General features: G+C 42.9%; 1 protein-coding gene across 2 annotated transcripts in view; it reads right to left on the bottom strand.

Moving 5' to 3' along the window:
* Positions 1–25,278, bottom strand: part of TUBGCP2 (tubulin gamma complex component 2) — a 90,579-nt gene that overhangs the window by 48,311 nt on the left and 16,990 nt on the right. For both annotated transcript variants that reach the window (XM_032796461.2, XM_032796462.2), the window contains exons 6-9: positions 19,739–19,946; positions 14,209–14,408; positions 9,716–9,905; positions 4,222–4,367 (exon numbers count right to left, since the gene is read on the bottom strand). In XM_032796461.2, the coding sequence (XP_032652352.1) occupies positions 4,222–4,367; positions 9,716–9,905; positions 14,209–14,408; positions 19,739–19,946 (744 nt within the window). The remainder of the gene's footprint in view (positions 1–4,221; positions 4,368–9,715; positions 9,906–14,208; positions 14,409–19,738; positions 19,947–25,278) is intronic.

The following is a 25,278-nucleotide window of genomic DNA, read 5'->3' as shown; positions in this document are numbered from 1 at the left end:
TGTGGGGCCCAAACAGCACACAGTATTCCAGGGATGAGCCTCACCAATGTCGAAAAGAGGAGGACAATGCATCCCCTGTCAATGCGCTGGCAAATTTGCCCCTAATTATACAGCCAAAATGCCATTAGGCTTCTTTGGCAACAAGGCACCTGTTGACTTTCATATCTAGCTTCTCATTTTCCACTGTAACCCGTAGTCTTTTCTGCAGAACTGCTTCCTGTCTGTTAAGAGTGAAATGGGATTCTTCTTTTCCTTAATGGCCAGACTCTGCACTTGTCCTTTTGGAAACTCATACAAGTTTTCTTGCCATTTGCTCGATATTGTCCTAGGCTCCCTCTGTAGTGGCCTAATCCTCTAACCCTCGTCGAATCTACCAATTCCTCCCAGTTAATGTCCATCTGCAAACCTTGCTGCAGGTGCAGTCCCCACCATGCTCCTCCAATCAATTAGTGGAGAAATTGAAAAAAAACCGGCCTCAAGGACCGGACCATGTGGGCCCTCCGCTTGAAATATGGCTTGCCAGCGACCATTGAGCTTGTTGTCATCTAGCGTTTGAGCCCGACGATCTAGCCCAGCTTTTGTTCATTGTCTTTATAGTCCATTTCATCCAGCCCATACTATCTTTTAACTTCGTGCAAGAATACTGTGCGGAGACCATATCAAAAAGCTTTGCTAAAAGTCAAGACCGCCCGATCCACTGCTTTCCCCTTGCAGCCAGACCCAGTATTTCCCGTAGAAGCGAATTAGTTAGTCAGCATGGAGCTGCCTTGGGAATCCAGGTCTGAACTGTCTGGATCAACTTCCTCCTCTAAGTGGCATCAGGAATTGATGTCCTTGGAGGACGCTTGTGCCTGACTTTTCCAGGGACTAATAAGGTTTCTGAGGCTGAAAGCTGGGCCTGTAGTGCTATCCCTGGATCCTCCCCCTTCTACTTGTTGTTTTAAAGATGGGCATACAGGAAGGCCTTTTTCCAAGCCATCTGAAAACCTCCCCTGATCGCCATGAGATTTTCCAACAAACAACGGGCCATGAGCTCTTGCAACTCCATACCCGCACACTCCTTCAGCACCCTCGGATGCAGCGCATCGGCCCCATGGGACTTGGTGCTCGTCGCAAGTTTTCTAAAATACGTCCACAAAAACCAACTCTTTCTTTCACAGAAGACTGGTCAGCGCCTATCTCCCATACTTGTGCTGCCCAGGGTGATAGCGTTCGGGAGTGCTGAACTTGTTTGTGAAGACAGAGCGCAAAAAGAATCATTGTGAGTCCATCAGCTTTTTTCCACATCCTCTGTACTAGGTTGCTCCCTTCCATTCAGTAAGGGGCCACATGACTTCCTTGCTTTCTTCTTGTGCTAACATACCTGAAGAAACCCTCTTTACTCTTAACATCTCTTGTAGCTGCAACGCCAAGTGTGAGGTGTTTGGTATTCCTGATTTCACTCCGCTACGCTTGAGCCATATTTGATACCCCATCCTCGTATTTGTCCAAATCTTCCACTTCTTGTAAGCTTCTTTTTTGCGTTTAAGATCAGCAAGGATTTCACTGTTAAGCCAAGCTGGTTGCCTGCCTATTTACTATTCTTTTACACACCGGGATGTTTTTTTCCTGCAACTCAATAAGGATTCTTCAAAATACAGCCAGCTCTCCTGGACTCTTTGCCCTCTTATTCCTCCAGGGGATCCTGCCCATGCTTCCTTGAGGGAGTAAAGTCTGCTTTCTGAAGTCAACAATTTCAATTTACAACACGAAATACAGAGTGTATAGTGTTCACTTATTATTATTACAAATTTTGCACTGTAAAAATGATAAAAATGGTATTTTATCATTTGCCTCATACAAGTACTGTAGCGCAATCTCTACATGAAGTGCAACATTACAAATGTATATTTTTGTTGTTGTTACATATCTGCTCTCAAAAACAAACAAAGTAAAACTTAGAGCCTACCAGTCCACTCAGTCCATCTCTTCCTATCTCAAGTTTGTTTCATTTACGGGAGATAATGCTGCCCGCTTATTTACGTCACCTGAAATAAAACCGGTGTTCTTATGGCACTGTTGTAGCCAGCTTGCGTAGGTTATTTACATGCCAAGTATGCTAACAATGTTGATAGCCCCTTCATGCTTGACCGCCATTTCCCGAGGACGTTTCCATGCCGATGAGGCTCGTTAAAAAAATAATGCATTAATTAAATTTGTGACTGAATTCCTTGGAAGAGAACTGTATATCTTCTGCTTAGTTTTACCTGCATTCTGCCATATATTTCAGGTAATAGTCTTGGATGATGACTCTGCACATGTTCGTTTTAAGAACACTCTCACTGTAGATTTGACAAAACGCAAAGAAGGTACCAATGTGAGATTTCTAAAAGTAGCTACAGCACTCAACCTAAGGTTTAAAAATCTGAAGTGCCTTCTAAAATCTGAGAGCATGTTTTCAGAAGTCATAAAAGAGCAACAGTCCAATGTAGAAACTACAGAACTGGAACCACCAAAAAAGAAAATCAATTTTTTGATGGGAGCATCTGATTCAGATGATGAAAATGAACGTGTGTCAGTCCACACTGCTTTGGATTGTTATCGAGCAGAACCTATCATCAGCATGGATGCACGTCCTCTGAATGGTGGCTGAAGCATGAATGGACATATGAACCTTTAGCGCATCTGGAATGTAATATCTTGCGATGCTGGCTACAATAGTGCCATGCGAACGCCTGTTCTCACTTTCAGGTGACGTAAACAAGCAGTGGGTAGCATTATTGCCTGCAAATATAAACAAATTTCTTTTTCTGAACAACTGGCTGAACAAGAAGTAGGGCTGAGTGGACTTATAGGCTCCAAAAGTTTTACACTGTTTTATTTTTTGAGTGCAGTTATTTTTTGTACATAATTCTACATTTGTAAGTTCAACTTTTATGATAAAGGGACTGCACTTTCATGATAAAGAGATTGTATTTGTTTTAAGTGAATTGAAAAATACTATTTTGTTTTCTTTTTTACAGTGAAGATATTTGTAATAAAAAACTAAATATAAAGTGAGCACTGCACACTTTGTATTCTGTATTGTAATTGAAATCAATATATTTAAAAATGTGGAAAACATTCAAAATATTTAAATAAATGGCATTCTATTATTAAGAGAGCGATTAATCGTGCAATTATTTTTTTTAATTGCTTGACAGCCCTAATAGATTATCACCACTGTTTTACAGACAAGGAAACGGAGGCACAGTGAAGGGAAATGACATACCCAAGAATAGAACTCAACACTCCCTGGTTCCAATCCCATGTCTTAAACATTATTTGATCCTTCTTCTCTAGAAGGAATATGCCAAGGCATACCGTAGCCTTCCCATAATAAAAAATGCTGATTAATAGCCCCAAATCATACACTGACAATGTGAAACAGAAAAGTTGATGTGATTACTGACGTTCATTATTGTGGAAAGTTGCCAGCACTATTATGATAGGTCCTGCACTTTCTCCTCTTGTGGGAGGTTTCAGGGTGCTGTTTCTCACCCCTGATTTGGGGTATCAACTGTCCCACTAGCGTCCCAGAGAAGGGGAGTGGAGAGGGAGGGACCCGGGCCCACCATCTACTCCAGATCCCAGCCCAGTGGCCCTAGGGATAGCAGCAGACCACTTGAACTAGCGATACTTTTCCCTGGGCCACTTCCCTCTTCGGCACTCTAACTTGTGGGGGCTTCCTGACCTCTCTCTGCTTGGGCCAAGTTTCTCGCAACCCCCTGTCTCTGTGGAGTCCCTCTGCTCTGCACAAGCAGGGTTTTCCTTTACCTAGGGTCTTGGTCTTCTGGCCCGCCACAGCACTTCTCCAAACTGCTCTCTGTTCCAATACTAAACCACTCTGATTCAACTCCTTTCTCCCTGTCTGATTGAAGCAGGGATTTTTTTAATCAGGTGACTGGCTTCAGGTGCTCTAATTAATCTATAGCAACCTCTCTTCCCTCTAGAGGGAATAAGGCTCTCATCATCCTGGGCTTACATATCTCCCCTTGATCACTCTCCTGTTGCCCTGTGGCCATGCTGTATCACATTATGCACATCTGTGCATCTCAAGTGCAATTTAAAATGTTAATGTCATTTAGTGCAATTATGAGCAAAATAGTGGAAGAATTTATAGCAACCAATCACTTTTATCCTGTGTTGTCACTGTAGATCTTAGACACTTCTATACATTTAGAGTCACAGTCACTTACTTACCTGTGCTAAGTATCTTGTCAGCCATTTTCTGTAGGAATGATGGAATTTGTTGCTGAACAACAGTATATCTTTGATCCCAATATTTGTCATTATAATCCTCTTGTATCTTCTCCTTCTGCAACTCATGTTCTTCCACCATGAACTCTCTATGCAATTAAAGCAGGTTTTTTAGATACAACAATAAGTACAAACAAGATTACTATTTAACTTGACCTCAAACTAGTAATGTGATCTATCAGAAATGGGAATCTACAAGACTTCTGGCTCCTGGAATATTTCCTAATAAATGTTTCATGAGCAATGAGGTCTTGATGATTGGTATTCAGTTATGGCAACAGAAATGGCAATATGGTGAGTCTCAGGATTGACTTGTAGCCTTCACCACTGGGGAATGTAAATATGTGAAGCCATGTATAAAGCACCATCTGTAATCATGGAATTTTAGAACACCTCTACCAGGGCTAAGCACAATTCCACTCCATTATTACACTGGAATAAACTAAGAAATTAGCATTAATTTTAGTGAAATACGTACATTCCCACCACAAGAAAACATGTTTCTCTCTTGAAAATAAAATATCTAAACAATCAATATGAACTATATTTTTTCTAGTATTATAAAAATATTATCCAATCATTAAACACACAATGAAAATATTCCATGATCTGTTACACTGCAAAAAAATGCATCAATAAAAAGCTTAATTCCACAAAAACCAGGATATTTCACATTTTAGTTCCCAGAGTAACTGTACCTCAAACTGTTGATAACCTGTCCTGTTAAATAATCCTGTTAATGGATATAGTGAGGTGGAGTGGCCTCCCTCCAAACTTGAGAGCAAGGGAGCACTATACTCCCCCTGGTGGAAAGAGACAAACCTGCTCCACCCCCCTCGCCGGAAGTACTAGGGCAGTGCAGAACATATAAAGGGAGGGCTCTGCAGCTCAGTTAAGCCGGACAGATGGAAGGAGGCAGATGTCTCCAGTCCACTGCAGAACTCTGGAGCTGAAACTGCACTGTGCAGCACCCCGCCCACAGAGGAGTTCAACCCTGGACAGGCATTGCCAGGACCCTTGGACCGGGGTAGGAAATAACCCAGGGAAACCAGATTTTGTCTGGTTTTGTTGCTGGAGCACAAGTCAGTGGGTTTTGGTGGGATCCCTAGTGACAGAAACATCTGCCACTGTTAGGACTCTGGGCTGAGACCTGGTGGAGCAGGGTGGGGCCTATTCACCCCTAGGCTAGAAGGACTGTGCATTCTTTGTGGCTTGCCCCAGCCAGGAGACTGGGGGTCCAGACTGTATTTGCTGGCTGCCCTAGCCAGAAGGCCTAGGCAAAAGTCTGCTTCATGTTCTATCCCACCAGAGGGCCAGAGCCCCAGACTGTATGTTTGCTGGTTGCCCTAGCCAGGAGGCTTAGGCTAAAGTCTGCCTCCTTTCTCTGCCCCAAGAGTCCTAGACTGTTGAGTGCTGTCTGCCTTAGCCCAGAGATTCAGGCTAAAGCAGGGGTCTCAAACGTGATCTGTGGGCTGAGGTTATTTTCTGGGGCCCATGAGCTCCTTGTGGCCCCCCTCCCGCCCTCTCCCAGAGTTTACCTAGAGCGGCTCTGGCCCAACGCACACCATGGGCAGGGCAGGCTTCCTGCCTGCCTTGCCCCCACGCCGCTCCGGGGAGCGGACAGAACCTGGGGAAGGAGAGGCGCAGGGGTGTGTGTGTTGATGTTGCTTCAGGCATCTCCCCCAGCAGCTCCCATTGGCCACGGTTCCCCATTCCCGGCCAATGGGAGATGCTGGGGGCAGTGCCTGAAGCAACAGCAACACACACACCCCTGCGCCCCTGCTCCCCCACGTTCCAGCTACTACCCAGAGTGGCGCGGGGGCAAGGCAGGCAGGCAGTCTGCCCTGCCCCCGGTGCGTTCTCGGTCAGAACTCGCCCCCCAAACTCCTCCTGCAGTTGAACCCCCTGCTCTGAGCCCCTTGCCACACCCCTCCTGCACCCCAACTCACTGCCCTGAGCCCCCTGCCGCACCCCTCACCCCTTCTGCACCCCACACCCCAACCCACTTCCCTGAGCCCCCTGCCACACTCCTCCTGCACCCCGATCTCCTGTCCTGACCCCCTGCCACACCTCTCACCTCTCCAGCACCCCACACCCCAACTCCCTGCCCTGATCAGCTGCCACACCCCACACCCCTCCTGCACACCCCGGGGGCAGGGAGGGGGCAGAGTTGGGGTGAGGATTTCGGGGACGGGGTTGGAATAGGGGCAGAGAAGGGGTGGGAAGAGATGGGGTAGGAGCGGGGCCTCATGGAAAGGGTGGAGTGGGGGCAGGGCCAAGGGCGGCGGAGGGAGGTGTCAGTAATGCGGCCCTCAGGCCAATGTACTAGTCCTTATGTAGCCCTCATGGTCATTTGAGTTTGAGACCCCTGGGCTAAAGACTGCTCCCTGGTCTGCCCCGCCCCATGGGCCAGAGTTTCCCTTACAGACTGTTCATGCTGTCTGCCTCAGCCAGGAGGCTGTGGGCTCTGCCTGCCTAGAGGCCCAGAGCCCTAGACTCTTGATTGGTGTCAGCCCTAGCCAGAAGATTCTGGGCTAAGGATTGCTTACTGCTCTACTTCATCCCTCCCAAGGGGGCTAGAGCTCCAGACTGTTAATGGCTGTGTCCCCCATTAGGAGGCTATGAGCTATAGACTGCTTGCAGCTCAGCCCCACCAGCTGGGCCTGAGCCCAACTGCTGCTGCAGGGAGGCAGAGTGGCCTCCCTCCCTGCTTGAGAGTGAGGGACCACTAAAATGGACTATAGCTAACACTACACAAACTGAGCAGAAATAAGGTGGTTTTCAATCTGACCTGAGCGTGTGTGAAATTTTAACTATAACTATACGTTAACAGTTTTTTGCACTTAATTTTCTTGAATTTTAAAAACAAAAGAGACAAAGAAGCTTCCACTGCATTTGACAATATGGCCACAGACTAAAAACATGTGCACTAAAACATGTGATCTACACTACAGTCAAATTTTGCTGAGCATGGGGCTGTGCATTGCTGTGAAAACTAGGGACTGACAGAACGGGGGACCTAGCAGGAAGCCTCCCTGACCAGCTGGGCCCCCTATTTTTATAGCTTTTTTTTTTTTTAAACATAGCCCTGGAGAGTGCAAAAGCACACTTAATTATCACATTTTCAAATATGGCAGGATGATGAAAAGGAAGGCTAGCTGACAGGGAGCTGAAGCAGTCATAGTTAAGATGATTCAATGGCCTGTCATCATCAGTTTACACTGCATTTTGTGTGCAGAGCTCCACAGACATGAATTCATATAGTAGGTATTGTTCAAAATGAGATGACAGCAGCATGCAGTATGAAATTTTAAAATATTTTTAGTTTTATTAAATTATCATTTTAGTTATTGCTAAATGAAATTCCTTAACCTATGTCAAAGTCACCAATCCTCAGGAAGAATGTTATCTATACTACAGCTAGATTCATACAACTGGGTCAGTATCTACTTATAGCAACAAGGTCCAGTACAACCAAACAGCAGTATTCTTCTGGCATAATCATGCTGGCTTGAGAAAATCTACCGTGATGTACAATAACCCTTGCATCAGTGCATTCTAAGGAAAAAAATAAGCAGCTGTCTCTCCCCCATGCTGCCTCAAACACTCATGCCAGGGGCAGAGGACTGCAAGTACGTTATACCATGGATTTTGGGATGTTCTTCAGCACAGACACCTGGGATGTAGGAAGATTGGCTGGCCTGGTTACACAGACCCAGGTAGGTGTGTGATGGAATACTCCCATGTATTCACATCCTACATGCAGTAATCGTTGTGCAAGATATGCCTTGTAAGGTATCATTTGAAAACTCAAAGTTGGCTGGTCGGTATAGTCATGATAAAATGTATGGCAACACTATATATGAAGTTAATAAAAATAGTCCTCTGTATGATGTTAACATATGTGCCAAACCCCACAGCCCTGCCCTGAAGAGTCTGGTCAGTAATCTTGCTGGAAGCATGTGGTGAGATATTTTGCTTGAATCTGATACAATTTGTTAAGTTAGGCACTCAAAAGCATTTTATTTTTATTGTAACCATTTCTGACTTCTATGCTGCATTACTTGTATTCACTTAAAATCTCTCTTTGTGGTTAATAAACATGTTTTATTGTTTCATCTAATCCAGCGTGGCTGGGTAACTCTACTTAGGATAATAGGCTAGTGTATATTATTCCCTTCAAGGAATAATGGGCTTAATATATTTGGACTATCCAGGAGAAGGGTGAGCAGTACAGGATACACATTTCTGGGGGGAAATCCAGAACTGGGTGTGTGTTGGGGTCACCCTGCAGTATAACGGAGGCTGGTGAAAGCCAGGCTGCCACTGACAGGCTGCAGTTACACAAACACATCTGGGAGTGATTTGCATGCTGGAGGCAGTTGGTGAGCAGTCCAGGTTGGAGCCTACAGCAGGAAGGTATTGCACAGCACCCCAGGTTACAGGGCAAGGTGACATAGCTGCCCACTGGTCTGGATTGTACCTTGGTATATCACAAGTTGGTTCCCTCTCCAGTGCAGGTTGTCACAGCCGGACAAATTGTGTTACAGCCTTGTTATTGAGCAGTACTGGTACCACTCACCATGAGGAGCAATGTTTTAACCATGGCAAGAGAAGTAAACCTTGTGTGGAGTAAGATATTGTATAGCATGGCTATAAACTCACCAAATCTTTATAGTATAGATTGGCCTTAAAATTAAAAGCCAAGCCACTGAAGAAAATTCTGGTTTGAGTTATACGAGGATGAAAAGTAAATCTAAAAAGCATGCACTTTGGAAAATGCCATTTCCCCCCATATTACGATAAAATCCCTTTATGCCATTTTTAAGTTATCAAACTTTGTAAAAAGAAAAAAAATGTGTTGGACTGTGAACAAGCATGATCTGCACTGGTTTCGTACTGCTTTCCATGTGGAACATGAGGCATTGGTTTTCATTTATAAAGCCCTACATGGCTTGGGACCAGTGCAGTTGAAAGAAGCCCCTCTCCCTGTGATATACCTCCACAGCTGCAGTCAGCACTTAAGCTGGACTTCCCTCAAAAAAAAAAAAAAAAGAAACTGAGCACTGTTGGCAGGACATTCTTCCCAAGAGCTCCTGACTTTGGAATTTGCTTCTCCATCCCTAATCCCTGGAAACAGCTGGAATCTGATTACCTATATTCCCAGGCTGTGGGGAATGCAGGGCTGCCCTGAGGGCACATCAGAGAGATGACTGGACTTCATTTTCAGGATTTTTCCCCTACCCCCAGGACTGGGGGCAAAGACAGGCTACTAGTTTTATTCTTCATTGTACAATTGTGTTTTTAATATATGTAAAACAGGTACTTTATTTTGGTGCTACCATCATTTACTCAAAAGCAAATAAGTATTACAGTGCACTAGAAAATGTAAAACTAACTATCAGGATTTATTAATTTTGTTTCAGTGTTTCTGTACCTGTATGGATCATTGATGATGCCTCTATAGATCCACTTCTCCAGAATTTCAAAATAAGGCACACTGGCTGCCTTGGTTAAGTATAGACACAGCTCTTGTGCTTGGCTGTCTCCTGTATAGTTGAAGGTCCTGTCGTGAAGTAAGCTAAGGGTTGACCCTCCCATACACTCACCTTTATCCACAGAAGTGGCTATAATTAAAAAAAAGGAAAAACTTTTAAGGCAAAATGCATTTAATTTAAATCTACACATTTACAGAATGAGTCATTTTGTTAAAGGTTATCAAGGCTCAAAATAACAGACTGAGAATTCTGAAACACTGGCTTAACTATTGGCAATTCACACAAACATCTTGTTATGGAAAGAGTTATCAGCTAATTAGTTGGATAGATTTCAGCATAAGAACTGTGGCTTATTAACCCAGCTGCTACACAAAATGCAGCACATGCCTCACTTTCAAAGTGCACACATGCTATTATTTAGCTGATTCTCAGCAGCCATTCCACTACGCAGCCAACATTTAAAGGTGACCTGAAAACATTTTTTTAACAAAACAAAAACAATGTTAAAAAATCCTCAAATCCTCCAAGTCACCAGGATTTAAGTCAAGCATATGCACAAATGTTTGCAGGATCAGGGTCCAAAAAGTTCCCTAGACCCAGGAACAGGTCCATTCTCCAGATGGGTAATTGAGGAATCCTAACTTACGTCTACACTGCAGCTCAGAGAGAGCCTCCTAGCCTGGGTAAACAAGACTTATACTAGCTCAAGCTAGTGTACTAAAGATAGCAGTGTGGATGTTGTGCCTCAAGCAGCAGCTCGGGCTTTCAAGTCCACCTGACTATTTGGGACTGAGCTCAGGTAGCTAGCCTGAGTCTCCAGTAGAGCCACAACATCCACATTGTTATTTTTAGCATGCTAGCTCAAGTCGAGCCTGTATACCTGGGCTGGGAGACTCACTCCTAGCATGAGTGCAGACATACCTAAAGTGACTTGCCAAAGATTATATAGGACATTAGTGACACAGCTGGGAAGAGAAGCCTGGTCTCTAAGGGTACATCTACACAGGAAGTTGACACACTCGGACTTGCGGAGCTCAGGCTCCCACACTAAAATAGATATGTAGATGTTGCATCTCGGGCTCTGAAGCCTGGGGGAATGGGGGAATTCTTCAGAACCCAAACTCCAACTCGCGCCACAATGTCTACGTAGCTATTTTTAGTGAGTAGCACAAGCCTGAGCCTGTCAACCTGGGCTCAGACTTGCTGCCGCTCAATATATAAATGTATCCACTGGTGGTAGATGTTTATTTTCTCCACTAACACACAAGTTCTCATGCAAATTGCTTCAACCTCTGAATTCAGTTAGGATTACAGTAAAATTTGGGTAAAGGGGATGCTTTGCTAAAGCAATGGGGCAACTGCAAAGTATTACTAGCCATAACTGAGAGAAATCTGTTGAATTGCATGGGAGACTGGAAGTATGTGGTCATGCCAAAGAAATACACTCCCAAACTTGGCACAGCATTTTGCAGTTATACCAGAATGGCTTTCTTCTTCAAAAGTACTACACTAAAGAAATACTGTACTTGGGGCAAATGAATGGGTCAGTATTACAGTGTGGGGCAGGAGATGGGAACTGCAAGACACCTGCAAGTTTCAGAGCAAGGGGAACCTTAACTTAGCTTGTTAGCTATAGCATTCCAGGAAAGTGAAATTTAAGGAAGTGGCACTTTTAAGACAGGTTTCATAGTAGCAGCCATGTTAGTCTGTATCCGCAAAAAGAACAGGAATACTTGTGGCACCTTAGAGACTAACAAATTTATTTCAGCATGAGCTTTCATGAGCTACAGCTCACTTCTTCGGATGAATGGAATGGAACACACAGACAGAAGATATTTATACATACAGAGAACATGAAAAGGTGGAAGTATGCATACCAACAGGAAGAGTCTAATAAATTGAGATGAGCTATTATTCAGCCGGAGAAAAAAACTTTTGAAGTATAATAAGATGATCCAGTAGAAAGGTGCAGGAGAGTTAACATAGGGAATAATTCAATTTAGTCGTGAATACCCAACCATTCCCAGTCTCTGGTTAAGCCTGAGATAATTGTATCTAATTTGGCCATATTAATTCGAGTTCAGCAGTCTCTCTTTGGAGTTTTGTTGAAGTTTTTTTGTCTGCAAGCATTGCATCTTCAAAGTCTGTCACTGAGTGGTTAGAGACGGCTGAGTGTGTCTTCCACTGTTGTTTGAATGTTATGATTCCTGTGTCAGATTTGTGGTCCTTTTATTCTTTTTGCCGTAGAGGACTGGTCCGTTTGGCCAATGTACACGGCAGAGGGCATGCTGGCACATGAATGGCATGTATCACGCTGGTCAGATTGCAGGTGAACGAGCCCCTGATGCTGGCCTGATGTGATTTAGTCTATTGATGGTATCACTTGCAGATAGTTGGACAGAGCTGGCATGGACTTTGTTGCAAGGATAGGTTCCTGGGTTAGTGTTTTGTTGTATGTCTGTGCAGTTATGTGAGATTATTGCTTCAGGTTGGGAGGCTGTCTATAAGTGAGGACTGGCCTGTCCCCAAGATCTGTTGAGATGAGGGATCATCTTTAAGGATAGTTGTAGGATCTTTGATGATGGCGCTGGAGAGGTTTTAGTTGGATGGCTTGAAGGGTGATGGCTACATGGTTGTTCTGTTATTTTCTTTGTTGGGCCTGTCCTGAGTAGGTGCTCTGGTCACTCTTCTGGCTCTGTCAATTGTTTTTTTCACTTCAGCGCAGTGGTATTGTTAGGTTTAAGAAATGCTTTATAGAGATCTTGCAAGGTCTTTATCTCTGTCTGAGGATTGGGAGGAAATATCGCGTTGTACTTAGAGTTTGACTGTAGACAATGGATCATGGTGGTGTCCTGGATGGAGCTGGGAGGCATGTAGGAAGTATAGCGGTCAGTGGGTTTCGGTTATAGGGTGGTTGTTATTCGTGACCACACTTGGATGACAGAGTGTCTATGAATGGACCGCTTGTGTGGATGGTCTAGGCTGTGGTTGATGGTGGGATGGAACATTATTAAACTCACTCGGTTGAGATTCTCGAGGGCTCTTTTCACAGAGTCCAGATGATGAAATGTCCTCAATTTAGTGCACAGTAGAGTGGGGCGAGAGCTAAGGAAGCTTTGTCTAAGTCAGCCATAAAGATGTTGGCATACTGTGGAGCCATCGCGGGTACCCATACAGTGCCGTGACTTGAAAGTCCTATATGTCCCCAAATTGAAATAGCCTGTTGGGTGAGGAAAAGTCAAAGGTTCAGCCAACCAGGTATGCCGTGATATTATCGGGACACTATTCCTAATGGCTGTAGTCCATATTTGTGTGGATCCGTTGGTGTAAGGCGTTCCACATCCATAAGTGGCCAGATGGTTTTTCTGGAAGATCACCGACGGATGGCAGTTTCCTCAGGAAGTCAGTGGTGTCTCGAAGGATAGGCTGGGAGTGCTGTTAGCATAGGGCAATCCCCTCTGCATGTACATTGGCCAAACCGGACCAGTCTCTACGCAAAAGAATAAAGGGACACAAAATCTGACATCAGGAAATCATAAATTCAAAACAACCAGTGGAGAACACTTCAACTCTTAACCACCAGTGAGAGACTGAAAGTGCCAATGCCTGCACAAAAAAACTTCAAAAACAGACTCCAAAGAGAGACTGCTGAACTCGAATTAATATGCAAATTAGATACAATTAACTCAGGCTTAAACAGAGACTGGGAATGGTTGGGTCATTACACTAATTGAATCTATTTCCCTATGTTAACTTCTCCTCACACCTTCTATGGGTCATCTTAATTATCATTTCAAAAGTTTTTTTTCTCCTGCTGATAGCTCATCTCAATTTATTAGATTCTTCCTGTTGGTATGCATACTTCTACCTTTTCATGTTCTCTGTATGTATAAATATCTCCTGTCTGTGTGTTTCATTCTATGCATCCGAAGAAGTGAGCTGTAGCTCACAAAAGCTCATGCTGAAATAAATTTGTTACTTTTAAGACAGTTCATCTTGTCTCCCTGAAGCAGTACATACCCTCCCCCGACTTCAAAATTCAGAGAATCTTTAAAGAACATGTTTTTATTTTGACCAAAAACCTCTGGTTAGGCTACCGAGGGGTTTTAGGGTCCCATCAAACTGAAGAGGTGTGATTCAACCTTAACTATGACTGTCACTAACAAACAGTGTTATGGAGGCACATTAAAGTCAGTAACAAATCAGTAAATCTGTTAATACACCACTAATTAAACCACTGCTACTCGGTCCTCTTCTGGAATCTCATAACAGAATTTTGATCATTAAAATCCTCTTTAGAGTTCTTTGAGCACTGTACAGAAGCAGATTACTGCGTGTAATGTGGACATCATTTATAGTTCTATACAGCTTTTAGAACCTCATGACAAAGGCATGAAAAATTTAACAATCATTTGAAAGTATGGACACCTACCAAGTGAAGCAAGAATCTCCATGGTCCTCATTGTGGGCTGGATATAAAACCACAGTTTCTGTAGGGACAAAAGCCCTTGTCTCTGAAGATGCTCCAGCTGGGTGATAAGAATCATGTATTCTTTGATAAGGGTTCTCATTGCTGCTGCCAAAGCATGATTTACCTGTCCGTACTCGAACGAAGATTTTTCCTCAATGAACCTTCAAAAAGCCGTACAAAAAATTGTTTGGCAAGGCAGTGTTTATATTTTCAGGAGCTGTATTTACATGTCATTGTAGAAGCATGAAGGGCAGAGTGTGCCCCAGTTAGAAGCTGTACTGTCATCTTGAAATCTATGCAGTTTTTTAAAAAATAAATACAAAGTAGCTTTAGGGGCTATACCTGCCTTGACTCCCTCCAGTCAATTTTTGTTGTTTAACCATCACATTTTTCTATTTTTAAAAGCATTCCCTCCCCCTGGTGCCGTGTGGAACGTAGGGTAATAAGCAATTGCTGAGACCTTGGCTACACTGGCACTTTACAGCACTGCAACTTTCTCGCTCAGGGGTGTGAAAAAAACACCCTCTTGAGCGCTGCAAGATACAGCGCTGTGAAGTGCCAGTGTAAACAGTGCCACAGCACTGGGAGCGCGGCTCCCAGCACTGGGAGCGCGGCTCCCAGCGCTGCAAGCTAAACCCCATGAGGAGGTGGAGTACGTGCAGCGCTGGGAGAGCTCTCTCGGCGCTGGCGCTGCGACCACACTCACACTTCAAAGTGCTGCTGCGGCAGCACTCCCACAGCAGCGCTTTGAAGTTTCGAGTGTAGCCAACTTCATATGTGCTTCTGAGTCCAGCCACTGGGGGACTTTAACAACAATATTTTTTATTACAGTAGCACTCAAGGACAAACATATGAAGAACATTCCCTGCTCCAGGGAGCTTACAAAAAAATACACACAGATGAAATCAGGGAATAACATACATGCAAATAAGCATGGTGCTGATCAGCACACATTAATTAGTTACAGGCTTCACTTTGGGTTTTTAATCTGGGAACACAGGTCAGGGGAGAGGAATGGCAGGTATGCGAGAGTTAACAAGAGTAGGAACAGAAAGAAAGGAACAGGCAATCCCAGTCCACCACCTGCCTAGTCATGGTCACAGCAGGATTCAGCAACTAACTGCTAGGTGGTATGCGATGGGCAAGTTGGCAAAGTGAAAGTGGGCTTGACATTGCAGTAAACTAAGAAAGCAACTCTGTAGGGTGGAGTTAAATTGTCAAGGGCCTTAAAGGTGAAGGTGAAGCCAGTGGAGGGACAGAGAAGGGAGTGATGTGCTCAACAACAAGCCAGGAAGATGATCTGAGCAGCAGCAATGTGAATGGACTAAAGAATGGCAAGGTTGCAGAGAAGAGGTGATTATTGTAGGACCTGGCTGAGATTTTTAGCTGTGTAGACAGAAAGAGAATACTGAATCTTAGAAATATTACACAGGAAGAAGTGGCAAAAATTAGACATGGTCTGGGTTTTTAAACAAGTTTTTTTTCCAAATTAATTAGTATCCCACTAAAATCAGTCATCATAGCAGATTTTAGTGAGGTGTTGGACTCTTTTTTTGGACAAGTCAAGCTGGCCCAAGCATACACAGTCACATGCCAGAAGCATTATAAAAGATCATATGTAAAAAATAGGGTGGAAAGATGGCTAGAGGTTGCAAAACCCTACAATGAAGGATTTTGTTTTTTTTCTCCTCTCCACATTCCACATATTCACAAGTAGATTTCTTCCTGATTTCTACAAATTTGATGGACTCAGTGCTTCATAACGAAATCAAGTTTATCATGATCTCTGATCATGCACCAGCAATACTACAATTTCCTCCTTCCAAGACCAACTGAATTTGTAAAGGATCGAGACTGAACTCCTAACTTTTGAAAGATACACATTCTCAGTACTCTGTCATAGAAGAAATTAGATTTTTCTTCAAAACAAATGATATGCCAGAGATATCCTGATTTACCCTATAGGATAAGCTTTTATTAGGGGAAGGGTCATTTCATACTCAGTGGTTAGAAAGAGGGCTTACCAAGCTCAGCTCCTGGAATTAACCAAACAATTTAAATGTCTGGATTTAGAATGTGCAAACTACCCCTCCCAAGGAAATCTTAAAAAATTAATCTTCAGTGTGAAGTAACAGATTGACTTCAGCACAAGCCAAATTTGCTCTTTATATACTCAGACAAACACACTGGGAGTTGGGGAAAAAAAGGATAAAATTATTGCATGCAGATTAAAAGTGAGAGGCCAAACATCCTGAATAGTATTCCTCAAATCAGAACAAGGAGAGGTTATTACTAATTAAAAAGAGCTCAATGATCAATTTTTGAAATTCTACCAGTACAATATTTTTTTTACGATAACAATTTACCATCTGATCCAAAAGAGCCAAATAAAGTTGTTCAAACTCAACCTCCCACAAACTGCAGAAGAGCAACATGCAAGGCTGGCATCTCCCTTGCAATTTGAGGAAATAATCAAGTTCATAAAAGAAATAAGCCTGGGCAAGCCTTGGCAAGACTTCTCCTGCCAGGATGGCTAACTGATAGAATTCTATCAAAGTCTCAAAGAAATTCTGGTTCCTAAGCTATTATACATTTCCAAAAATGCCTGAAATAAAGATATGTTACATCCTACTATGAGGAAAGCCCTAACTACTGTACTATTTAAATTGGGTAAGGAGGTGCAAAAGTGTAATAACTATAGATCCTATCTGGGGTAACTTGAAACTCTGTCTAGCAGACAACCCCTTATTTGGCCAGACTGCATTAGGAAAGGGATTCTGACTATCAGTCAATTTATTGAACATTATACCTTCCTCTCCTTTACAATATTAAAAAAGATGTTCAATCTACAGAGCAAGGAGGAGTAGGAATGTATCTAACTTAAAAATGCCATCTCCTATCTGTTTGGTTCCAATGCCTGAGCTATCCCGACCCACCTGAACTGCTTTCATTTCTCCAATTATTATCCAGATGGCCAAGAGTAATGGTAACACTATAGACAAACTTGGATGGCAAATTTGACTTAAACACAGATTCCCTAAAAAAGAAATGGGAGGAGGAACTAGGCCAATTATTATCTGCTAACCAATGGAAACATATTTTAGCCAGCGCTCTGAGCTGTTCCTTGGACCTCCATTTATGATTAATCCATCAGAAAATCATATGGAACATGCATTAGACCCCTGTCCAACTGTTCAAACAGGTGCCACTAAGTCCAGACAAACGTTGGCACTGTGATTCAGCAGGTGCTAACTTCACCCGTATGCTCTGCGAATGCTCCTATACCTGTAGGTTTTGAGCCAAACTTAACTGTAGAGTTAATTTTTTCCTAGAAAATAAAATTGTCTTACAAGCTAAACATATTTTAAACCTAATGAATCTTAACTGGAAGCAGAATAAATCTGAAAAAAACTTTGGCTAAGCAGACCACTAATCATTGCTAAAATTACTACAAAAATGGAAATTCAAAAAGTGACCAACAATTGAAGACTGGCACATAGATTTCATAAGCTTGACCTTCTTTCTGTGATGGCCAAGAAAAATTCTCAGAGATATGAATGCTTTCCTGGAAGCCGCAGCACAGGCGAGGGATGTGCTGGCTGCAGTTTCCCGCCACCCCCATTGGCCTGGGACAGCGAACCGCGGCCAGTGGGAGCTGCGTGCCAGAGGTTACCGACTCCTGAGAGAGAGAGAGAGAGAGAGAGAGAGAGAGAATGTTTCAAATATAGCTATTATAAGAAGTTTATGTATAGTTTGTCATGTTTTTTTTCCTGTATATATATTTTAAAAACACTAATAAGTTAACAGAAAAAGAAACATGGTCTGGAGGTGAGAGTCTAGAGAGAGGGTGGAGACTGTTACTAGCCTAAGTGACAGGAGTACAGTGTTGTGGTCCACAGTGATAGAGAGGTGGGAAACGGGGAAGGTTTGGAACGGGGCTCAGTTTTGGCTATGCTGAGTTTAAGTTGGTGGCTGGACACCCTTGAGAGTTGTTCAGACAGACAGACAGACAGAGATGCAAATTTGGATGGAGGGAGTGGGGTTTGGAGTGGAAAGGTAGATTGGAGAGTCATCAGTGTAAATACAGTAGGCATCTGGATAAGATTACCCAGCAATAGGATAAGGAAGGAGAATAGGATGGATCCAAGGCTGAAGTCCTGTGGGATGCCTACTGAAAGTGTGCACGGATGGGGGAAGATGAAAAGGAGGCACTGAGCAAATTATTAAAGAGTTAAGAGAACCACAAAAACACAGTCACAAAAGTCAAAGGAGGACAAGACTTCAAGAGGAAAAGCATGGTTGATAGTGTCAAAGTCAGAAGTTTGAAGTACAGGACCTGAGATCTGGCCAGAAGAGTTCATTTGAGGCTCTGTCAAGAACAATTTTTGGGAGCACAGAGGGTGGGAGCTACATGGAGCGGCCCTAGGAAGGAACTGGAGGAAAAGAACTCCAGAGAGCAAGTAGTGAGGGCATGACTAAGGAGTTTGAAAAGGAAGGGAGATGAGAGATACTTTGAAGGTGAAGTGAGCTCCTTTCTAAGAATTATCATTAGTATTTATTGGAAAAGTTTGGCCCTAACACGGGCCATTATCACCATTGTTTTTCTGATTGGGTGGTCCTTTAAGGACATTCAGTTGCTGATTTGATTACATCTGTTGTGCTCTGGCACATAACAAGGGAGACTGCATGAAGATTGTCATCCCCTCCCTCAGAAGTCCCAGGATTCTGTCTTCCCCATAGGCAGTGGACTGCACATAAGCAACTTCAGACAACATACAGAAGGTGCAGATATCTCCTTCACAAATGGAAAATTAAAAAAAAAATCACCTAATTGTGTTGCCTCGTTTGTACCTCATCACAGTCACATCACAGACAACTGTCCCAGTCACATTTACAGTGTTGACACAAAGGGGATCCGCAGAAGCATTAGAATGGTTTTCAAATCTCAAGATTCAGCTATAATCTCAGCCTGTGGCTTTTTAAATGCCATATGAAAAAAGAAGAATACTTATAGGGGATGTATAAGTAAAGTGGAGTAATCCATTTACTTCACCAGTATGTGCTGAGTGTCCCCAACCCCACTAGCCAGAGTTCAGAGGAGCATTCAGCATGCAAACACCACAAAGTGCTTTTCCTGCCCCCATTTAAGACCCCAGAAGCCCTGAACCACATTAACAGCTGTGATGCTAGGACATCACAACTACTGCTCCACTCTGCTGAAGCTAAGGTGCTGACTCAATAAAGACTCAGGCAGGGGCTGGCTTGTAAGCCAGCTGCACAACTTTGAGGAGTTTTCTATTTTATTTTATTTTACTTTACATCCCAATGGGTATAAACTAAACTGACGTGGTTTCTAAACCAGGCAGCACACTTGCAAATAAAACACTGCATAAAACAACACAAACTGAGATTCTGTAATTCAATTCTGGGTGTCAGATCAAACCAGACAGACACATCCTGACATGGGAATAACAAAGCCCACTTCGGATACCTGGTCACAGTGGAGTAACTCGCAGCTACAGGAAGAATCCTCGTCACTAGCTCTTTGACAGACATGTCCAAATTGGGATCCACTAAGAAAGCTCGGTTCTGCCTGCCTATGAGAGGCTGTGCTGTGATGTATCTTCCATCAACACCAATCAAGACATACAGCAAGTCTTCCACAATTGTAGACTCTTGAGAAGCTAAGGGTAAGGTACCTATTTGAAAACAGAGGACGAAAAGTACAAAATCTGAACACACAACAGAACTATTCTCAGCCCCTTTTCATTCCTTTGCGGCTTTTTGATTGGTATGCTCAGGCTGGATTAAAAGACAGTGAAACATGGAGATGAGGTGCTCTTAAAAGGGACAGTATGCATCATTCTCCTCAATGGCAATGCTGTCTTCCCACCTTTTAGTACAAGCAGAGTGAAATTAGGCCTTGTAGTAAGGATAAACCAAAGCAATCTTCAGAGAAGATGGACCACCGTGCACTGAGTTTTTACTGAATGTTCAGAAGTCATCAAGAGACTTTTAAAGTGAAAATTGCAGAGTTTTGATCTAGTACTTGGACCTTAACAGAAAATATTATGACTCAAGGAGAAGACAACTAAGTTACCTCATCTTTGTGTAAGGGATGGAAAATAATTCATCTGGGGTAAAATCCATAAAATGTCCACCTAGATTTCTAAATCAGAGAACAGAATCCTTTACTTTGTTTGTGTGCCAAAATATAAGTTATACAGATATACATACATACCCAACATATATGACCATGATAGTTATGGAAGAAATTACATTCACTTTGCACCTCTGATCTTCCCACCTGTACTCTGCCCACTAATCTAATTGCACTGGACTGCACTTGTCAGCAGTTTTCCTAGAGTTGAAATTTTTCAGTAAAAATAAACGATGGTTACTTGTAACTGGAGTTCTTCAAGATGACTGAATATTCACACTTATGGACTCTGCACTGCCTGAGGGTTCCCAATGGTAGAACCCTCTCCCACTCTAAGCAGTGCCTGTTGGAGCACCTGTGTACCACCCCCTCCTACTCCTTCTCTCGGTGTCTCTGAACATGCCGAGGGTGAGGCTATAAAAGGGAAGGCTGCTCCCTCTACCATCTCAGTTCTTTCCGCTGCCAACCCAGACAACCTGGATAGGACTCTGAGAAAAAGGGTAAGGTGTGGGAAGTGTGACTATGCAGAGTAAACGCAAAGAAATCTGATTACAAATAAGTAACCTTCATTTCTTTTTAGAGTGTCTCTAGATATTCCTATTTACAGGTAGAGTGACAAGCGGTGCTGAAAAACCCTGAAGATGAGAACAGAGTCCTAATTAAATCATCGAACCATAGAAATGTAGGACTGGAAAGGACCTTGAGAGATCATCTAGTCCAGACCCCCATGGTAAGGCAGGACCAAATAAACCGGGACCACCCGACAGTTGTTCGTCTAACTTGTTCTTAAAAACCTCCAATGACGTGGATTCCACAACCTCCCTCAGGGATAACGATTGAGCCACCTCTCTGCCAAATTTGGCATCTGCTCTAGACACTAGATCCAGGGCATAATGTTTAGTGAATGTGTGCACTGACTTCCAAGTAGCAGCTTTAAAAATTTCTCTAATAGGAACATGTTTAAAACAAGCAAAAGATGCAGCTACAGCTCTAGTAGAATGAGACCGCAAAACAGGCAGCTCAGGAATTTCCATAACTCATAACATTAAACAATGCATTGTTTAACCCATCTGGAAGTAGTCTGGGCAGACACAGCATGACTCATGATTCTTAGCATAATAAACAGTCTAGATGACTTCCTAAAACTCTTAATGCTATCTGAGTAGTATGCAAGAGCTCACCTATCACCAAAAGTATGTAAGGCAGATACTTCTTATTAACATGAGGTTTTGGAAAGAAAATCGGTAAAATAATTGTTTGATTGATATGAAACTCAGACACTATTTTTGATAAAAACCTGGGATCAGGTGTAAGAACCACCTCATCTTTGTCAAAATTCATAAATGACAGGTTAGCTATCAGGGCATGCAATGCACTTGCCCTTCTGGCTGATGTAACAGCAGTAACAAAGACTGCTTTAATAGATGAATAAAACAAAAGAACAATACAGAAAGCATTCAAGTAATGATCAAAACATGGTAAGCTGAAAACAACAGCCAGATGAACTTTTACAGACAAATTAGACAATCTTTCAGATGCTAAGTACATTAAATATTGCAAAATACAGGGTATGGAAGCTTCAGTAGAAAGTCAAATTTATCCCTCCACTAAGCAATAAATCTGGTCAACTTTAACAGGTAACAATTTCTTGTAGATAGCCTTCTAGAACTAAGCAGAACATTTTGTACCAACGAAGAACATGATGGCTCAAGACTAGTCAAGTCCGATAGCCTAACCTGTCAGATGAAGCAACTGTAGATTTGAACAAAGAATCCTGTCTTGTTACTGTGACAAGATATTTCGAGACAGAGGAAGACGCATGTTTTGTCTGTCTGACAGCTGATGCAGATCCATGTATCATTGCTGTTTTGGTCAAGCTGGGGCAATCAATATAATTTTTGCTGTCCTGACAAATCATCTTCACCACTTTCTAAATTAAAATGGAAAGGAGTGAAAGCACACAGAAGGTCTGTGAACCAGGGAGGCCTTGGTATCAACTGGCAGCAGGAATAAGAGGTGCATAGGGGTTTACAGGGAACCCCTAGATCTGATGTTTACATAATAGCATACCAAAGGATGGCATGTGAGGTCTCTACCAACAGCCAGTAATGGACTGATCATCTTAATAATTGCAAGATATATGTACAGATGAAATTTCAGAAGTTGTTTTCAGCATAGATACACTATGTTCTTAAGGTATGTGAATTAAGACTGGTCCCCAGAAGGAGATAAACAAACAGGGGTCGGTGAATACTTCTTTCACTGGCTGGTAATTGCATACGATCTGAGAAGAATCTGAGAACCAAGCCAATGGCTGATTCTATAATTAATGTGCGAAGCTCTTTGCCTGAAAAGCCCAGTGACTTTGGACTGTAAATTGAGCTAAACTGGATCACCATCCAGTGTTGGAAGTATCTGACATTATAATTGATGAAGAACAGAACATTCCTGAGAACACTTGATCTGTTTGTTCACTACTTCAGCAAATCCAGAACATCCTGAGACATGGTGAGAAACCTATGAAGACAGTGCTGACTGGATATATAAACTCAAAACACCCTGATCATTCTGAGAGTGTTAAAGGGGGTTACATAAGCAGTACCTGCCATCAACCCCATTAGACCCAGGAAGAGGATCGCCTTCTGGTATTAGAAAAACAAAATGGGTAGGGTAATATCTTTTACTGGACCAACTTATGTTGGTGGGAGAGACAAACTTTTGAGTTTACATAGAGTTAGCTCTTCTTCAGGTCTGGGAAACATTCTCGGAGTGTCACAGCTAAATACAAGGTGAAACAGATTATCTAGCATAAGCAGTTAACACATATTTCAAGGGACTATTCAAGGTGAAGTGGGCCCATTAACACCCCTTGCAAATTTCCTGATAAGGAGGAAAGACCTTGGGAAAGAAGATGTAGCACATCTTATTTGAATTAAAATTCAAAACTAGGGTAATCCCATCTCAAATTAGTTAACTAAGGTGGTAATTGACTATCACATTATTTGTTTTTCAGGGGTATAAAAAGAGTTATGAATCTAAGAGTTGTCAGACACCACCTAATCATGTTGCAGTTATTCATGGAAGTAGCTACAACATCATCAAATACTGGATGGGAAGTTTCCTCTACAGCTACTGAAGGTAAATTCAACATGGCTACCATACAATCCAGAAAGTCATGGAACGGCACAGCATCCTCAGAAGGGGAGGATGCTGAAACCACATGCATCCGCTAGTTAGGCAGCAAATCTGGATCAAGGTCACAAGGTGGGATCCAGTAACATACCCATGGGAAGAGTAAAAGGACAAGGAGGTTTTAGAACCAAGAAACCCCACTTTCATACAGAGGTGAAGTATGGAGCAAGATGTGAGATTCAGAGGGTGGTTCCATTAATTTGTTAACACCAGGTTGAGATACTGTGGGGGGGACAAATTGTACCTGTGAATATAACCTGTCTAACCCTTTTAGAAATCTGATTTTTTAACTCCATAACTATCTATTACCCACTGAATGGTGAAAAACAAATAGCTGCTCAACGTATTCTAACAGAACTAACTGTCATATCTTAAGTATCAGAGTGGTAGGCATGTTAGTCTGGATCTGTAAAAGCAGCAAAGAGTCCTGTGGCACCTTATAGACTAACATGACGTCGGACATGCGTCCGACGAAGTGGGTATTCATCCATGAAAGCTCATGCTCCAATACCTCTGTTAGTCTATAAGGTACCATAGGACTCTTTGCTGCTGTCATATCTTAGTATTTTAGGTGCAACAGATAAGTCCAAAACACGGTTAATGGAAGCTTGCTCTGGAGAGACACATTTCTATTAAGACTAGATAAAAACATTTCCATTTAGCCAGGTAAGTACGCCTGGTTGAAGGCCTTTTGCTATTCGGAAGTACTTCCTTAACATCTTTCAAGCAAGCACTTTCTAATGGTGTTAACCATGAAGCACCCATGCTGTCAAGCAGAGGGCTTCCAGGTGCTGGCAGAGCAGACAGCCAAGGTCCTGAGAAATCACATTTGGATCCAACAGGAGAGACAGAAAAGGTCTCACGACAATGCTACTAGGGCTGAGATCTAGTATTGCCGAGGCCACGCTGGTTAAGGCAATTGTGGTCCTGTTTCCTCTTGCATGAGACTCTGGACAGGAATGGTATTGGTATCTTCCATAGTAGCAGGAAAGCATTTGTTAATGAACCTGGCTGTGACCCTGTGATAAATGAAGGCGGGGAGGGGTAAGTTCCCTTTTATGGACACCCAGCCAGTCAATTAGCTATAAAATCCTTCTTGGTAGCTATTCTCTATTTGCTTTACCTGTAAAAGGTTAAAAAGTCTGACAGCATGCATATTCTGATTTTTAGAATCCTTGCGGGCCCCCACCTTCTGCACTCCAAGTGCCAGAGTGGGGAGTCAGCCTTGACAGACCCCCGGGGAGCAGAAATGATAGCATTTTCTGTTGGCCTTTGTGGCAAACATATCCACTTAGGGAGCCCCCACAGCTGAAAGATGGATCTGAAGAGGGACAGGGAAGGAGGTGGGAAAGGAGGACAGAAACAAATTGAAGGGAATATCCCAGATACACTGTGCTTAGGACCCACCAGTTCAATGTCACATGAATCCAGGAACAGAGGAAGTGGGATAGATGATTGGCAAACATATGGGAAGGAATAGGTGGGCCTGTAGGAACTGTAATTGTCATAAATAGAGAGTTTAGGGTTAATGTTTCCTTTACCTGTAAGGGGGTAACAAATCGTAAACCTGGAACACCTGACCAGAGGACCAATAAGGAGACAAGATACTTTCAAATCTCGGTGGAGGGAAGTCTTTGTTTGTGTGTTCTTTTCTTTGTCTGTTGTTCTCTCTGGGTTCT

This window comes from Chelonoidis abingdonii, chromosome 15, assembly GCF_003597395.2.
Source record: "Chelonoidis abingdonii isolate Lonesome George chromosome 15, CheloAbing_2.0, whole genome shotgun sequence".
Classification (NCBI taxonomy): Eukaryota; Metazoa; Chordata; order Testudines; family Testudinidae; genus Chelonoidis; species Chelonoidis abingdonii.
The sequence above is the reverse complement of the archived record's forward strand: the minus strand, read 5'-3'. Positions and strand labels throughout refer to the sequence as shown.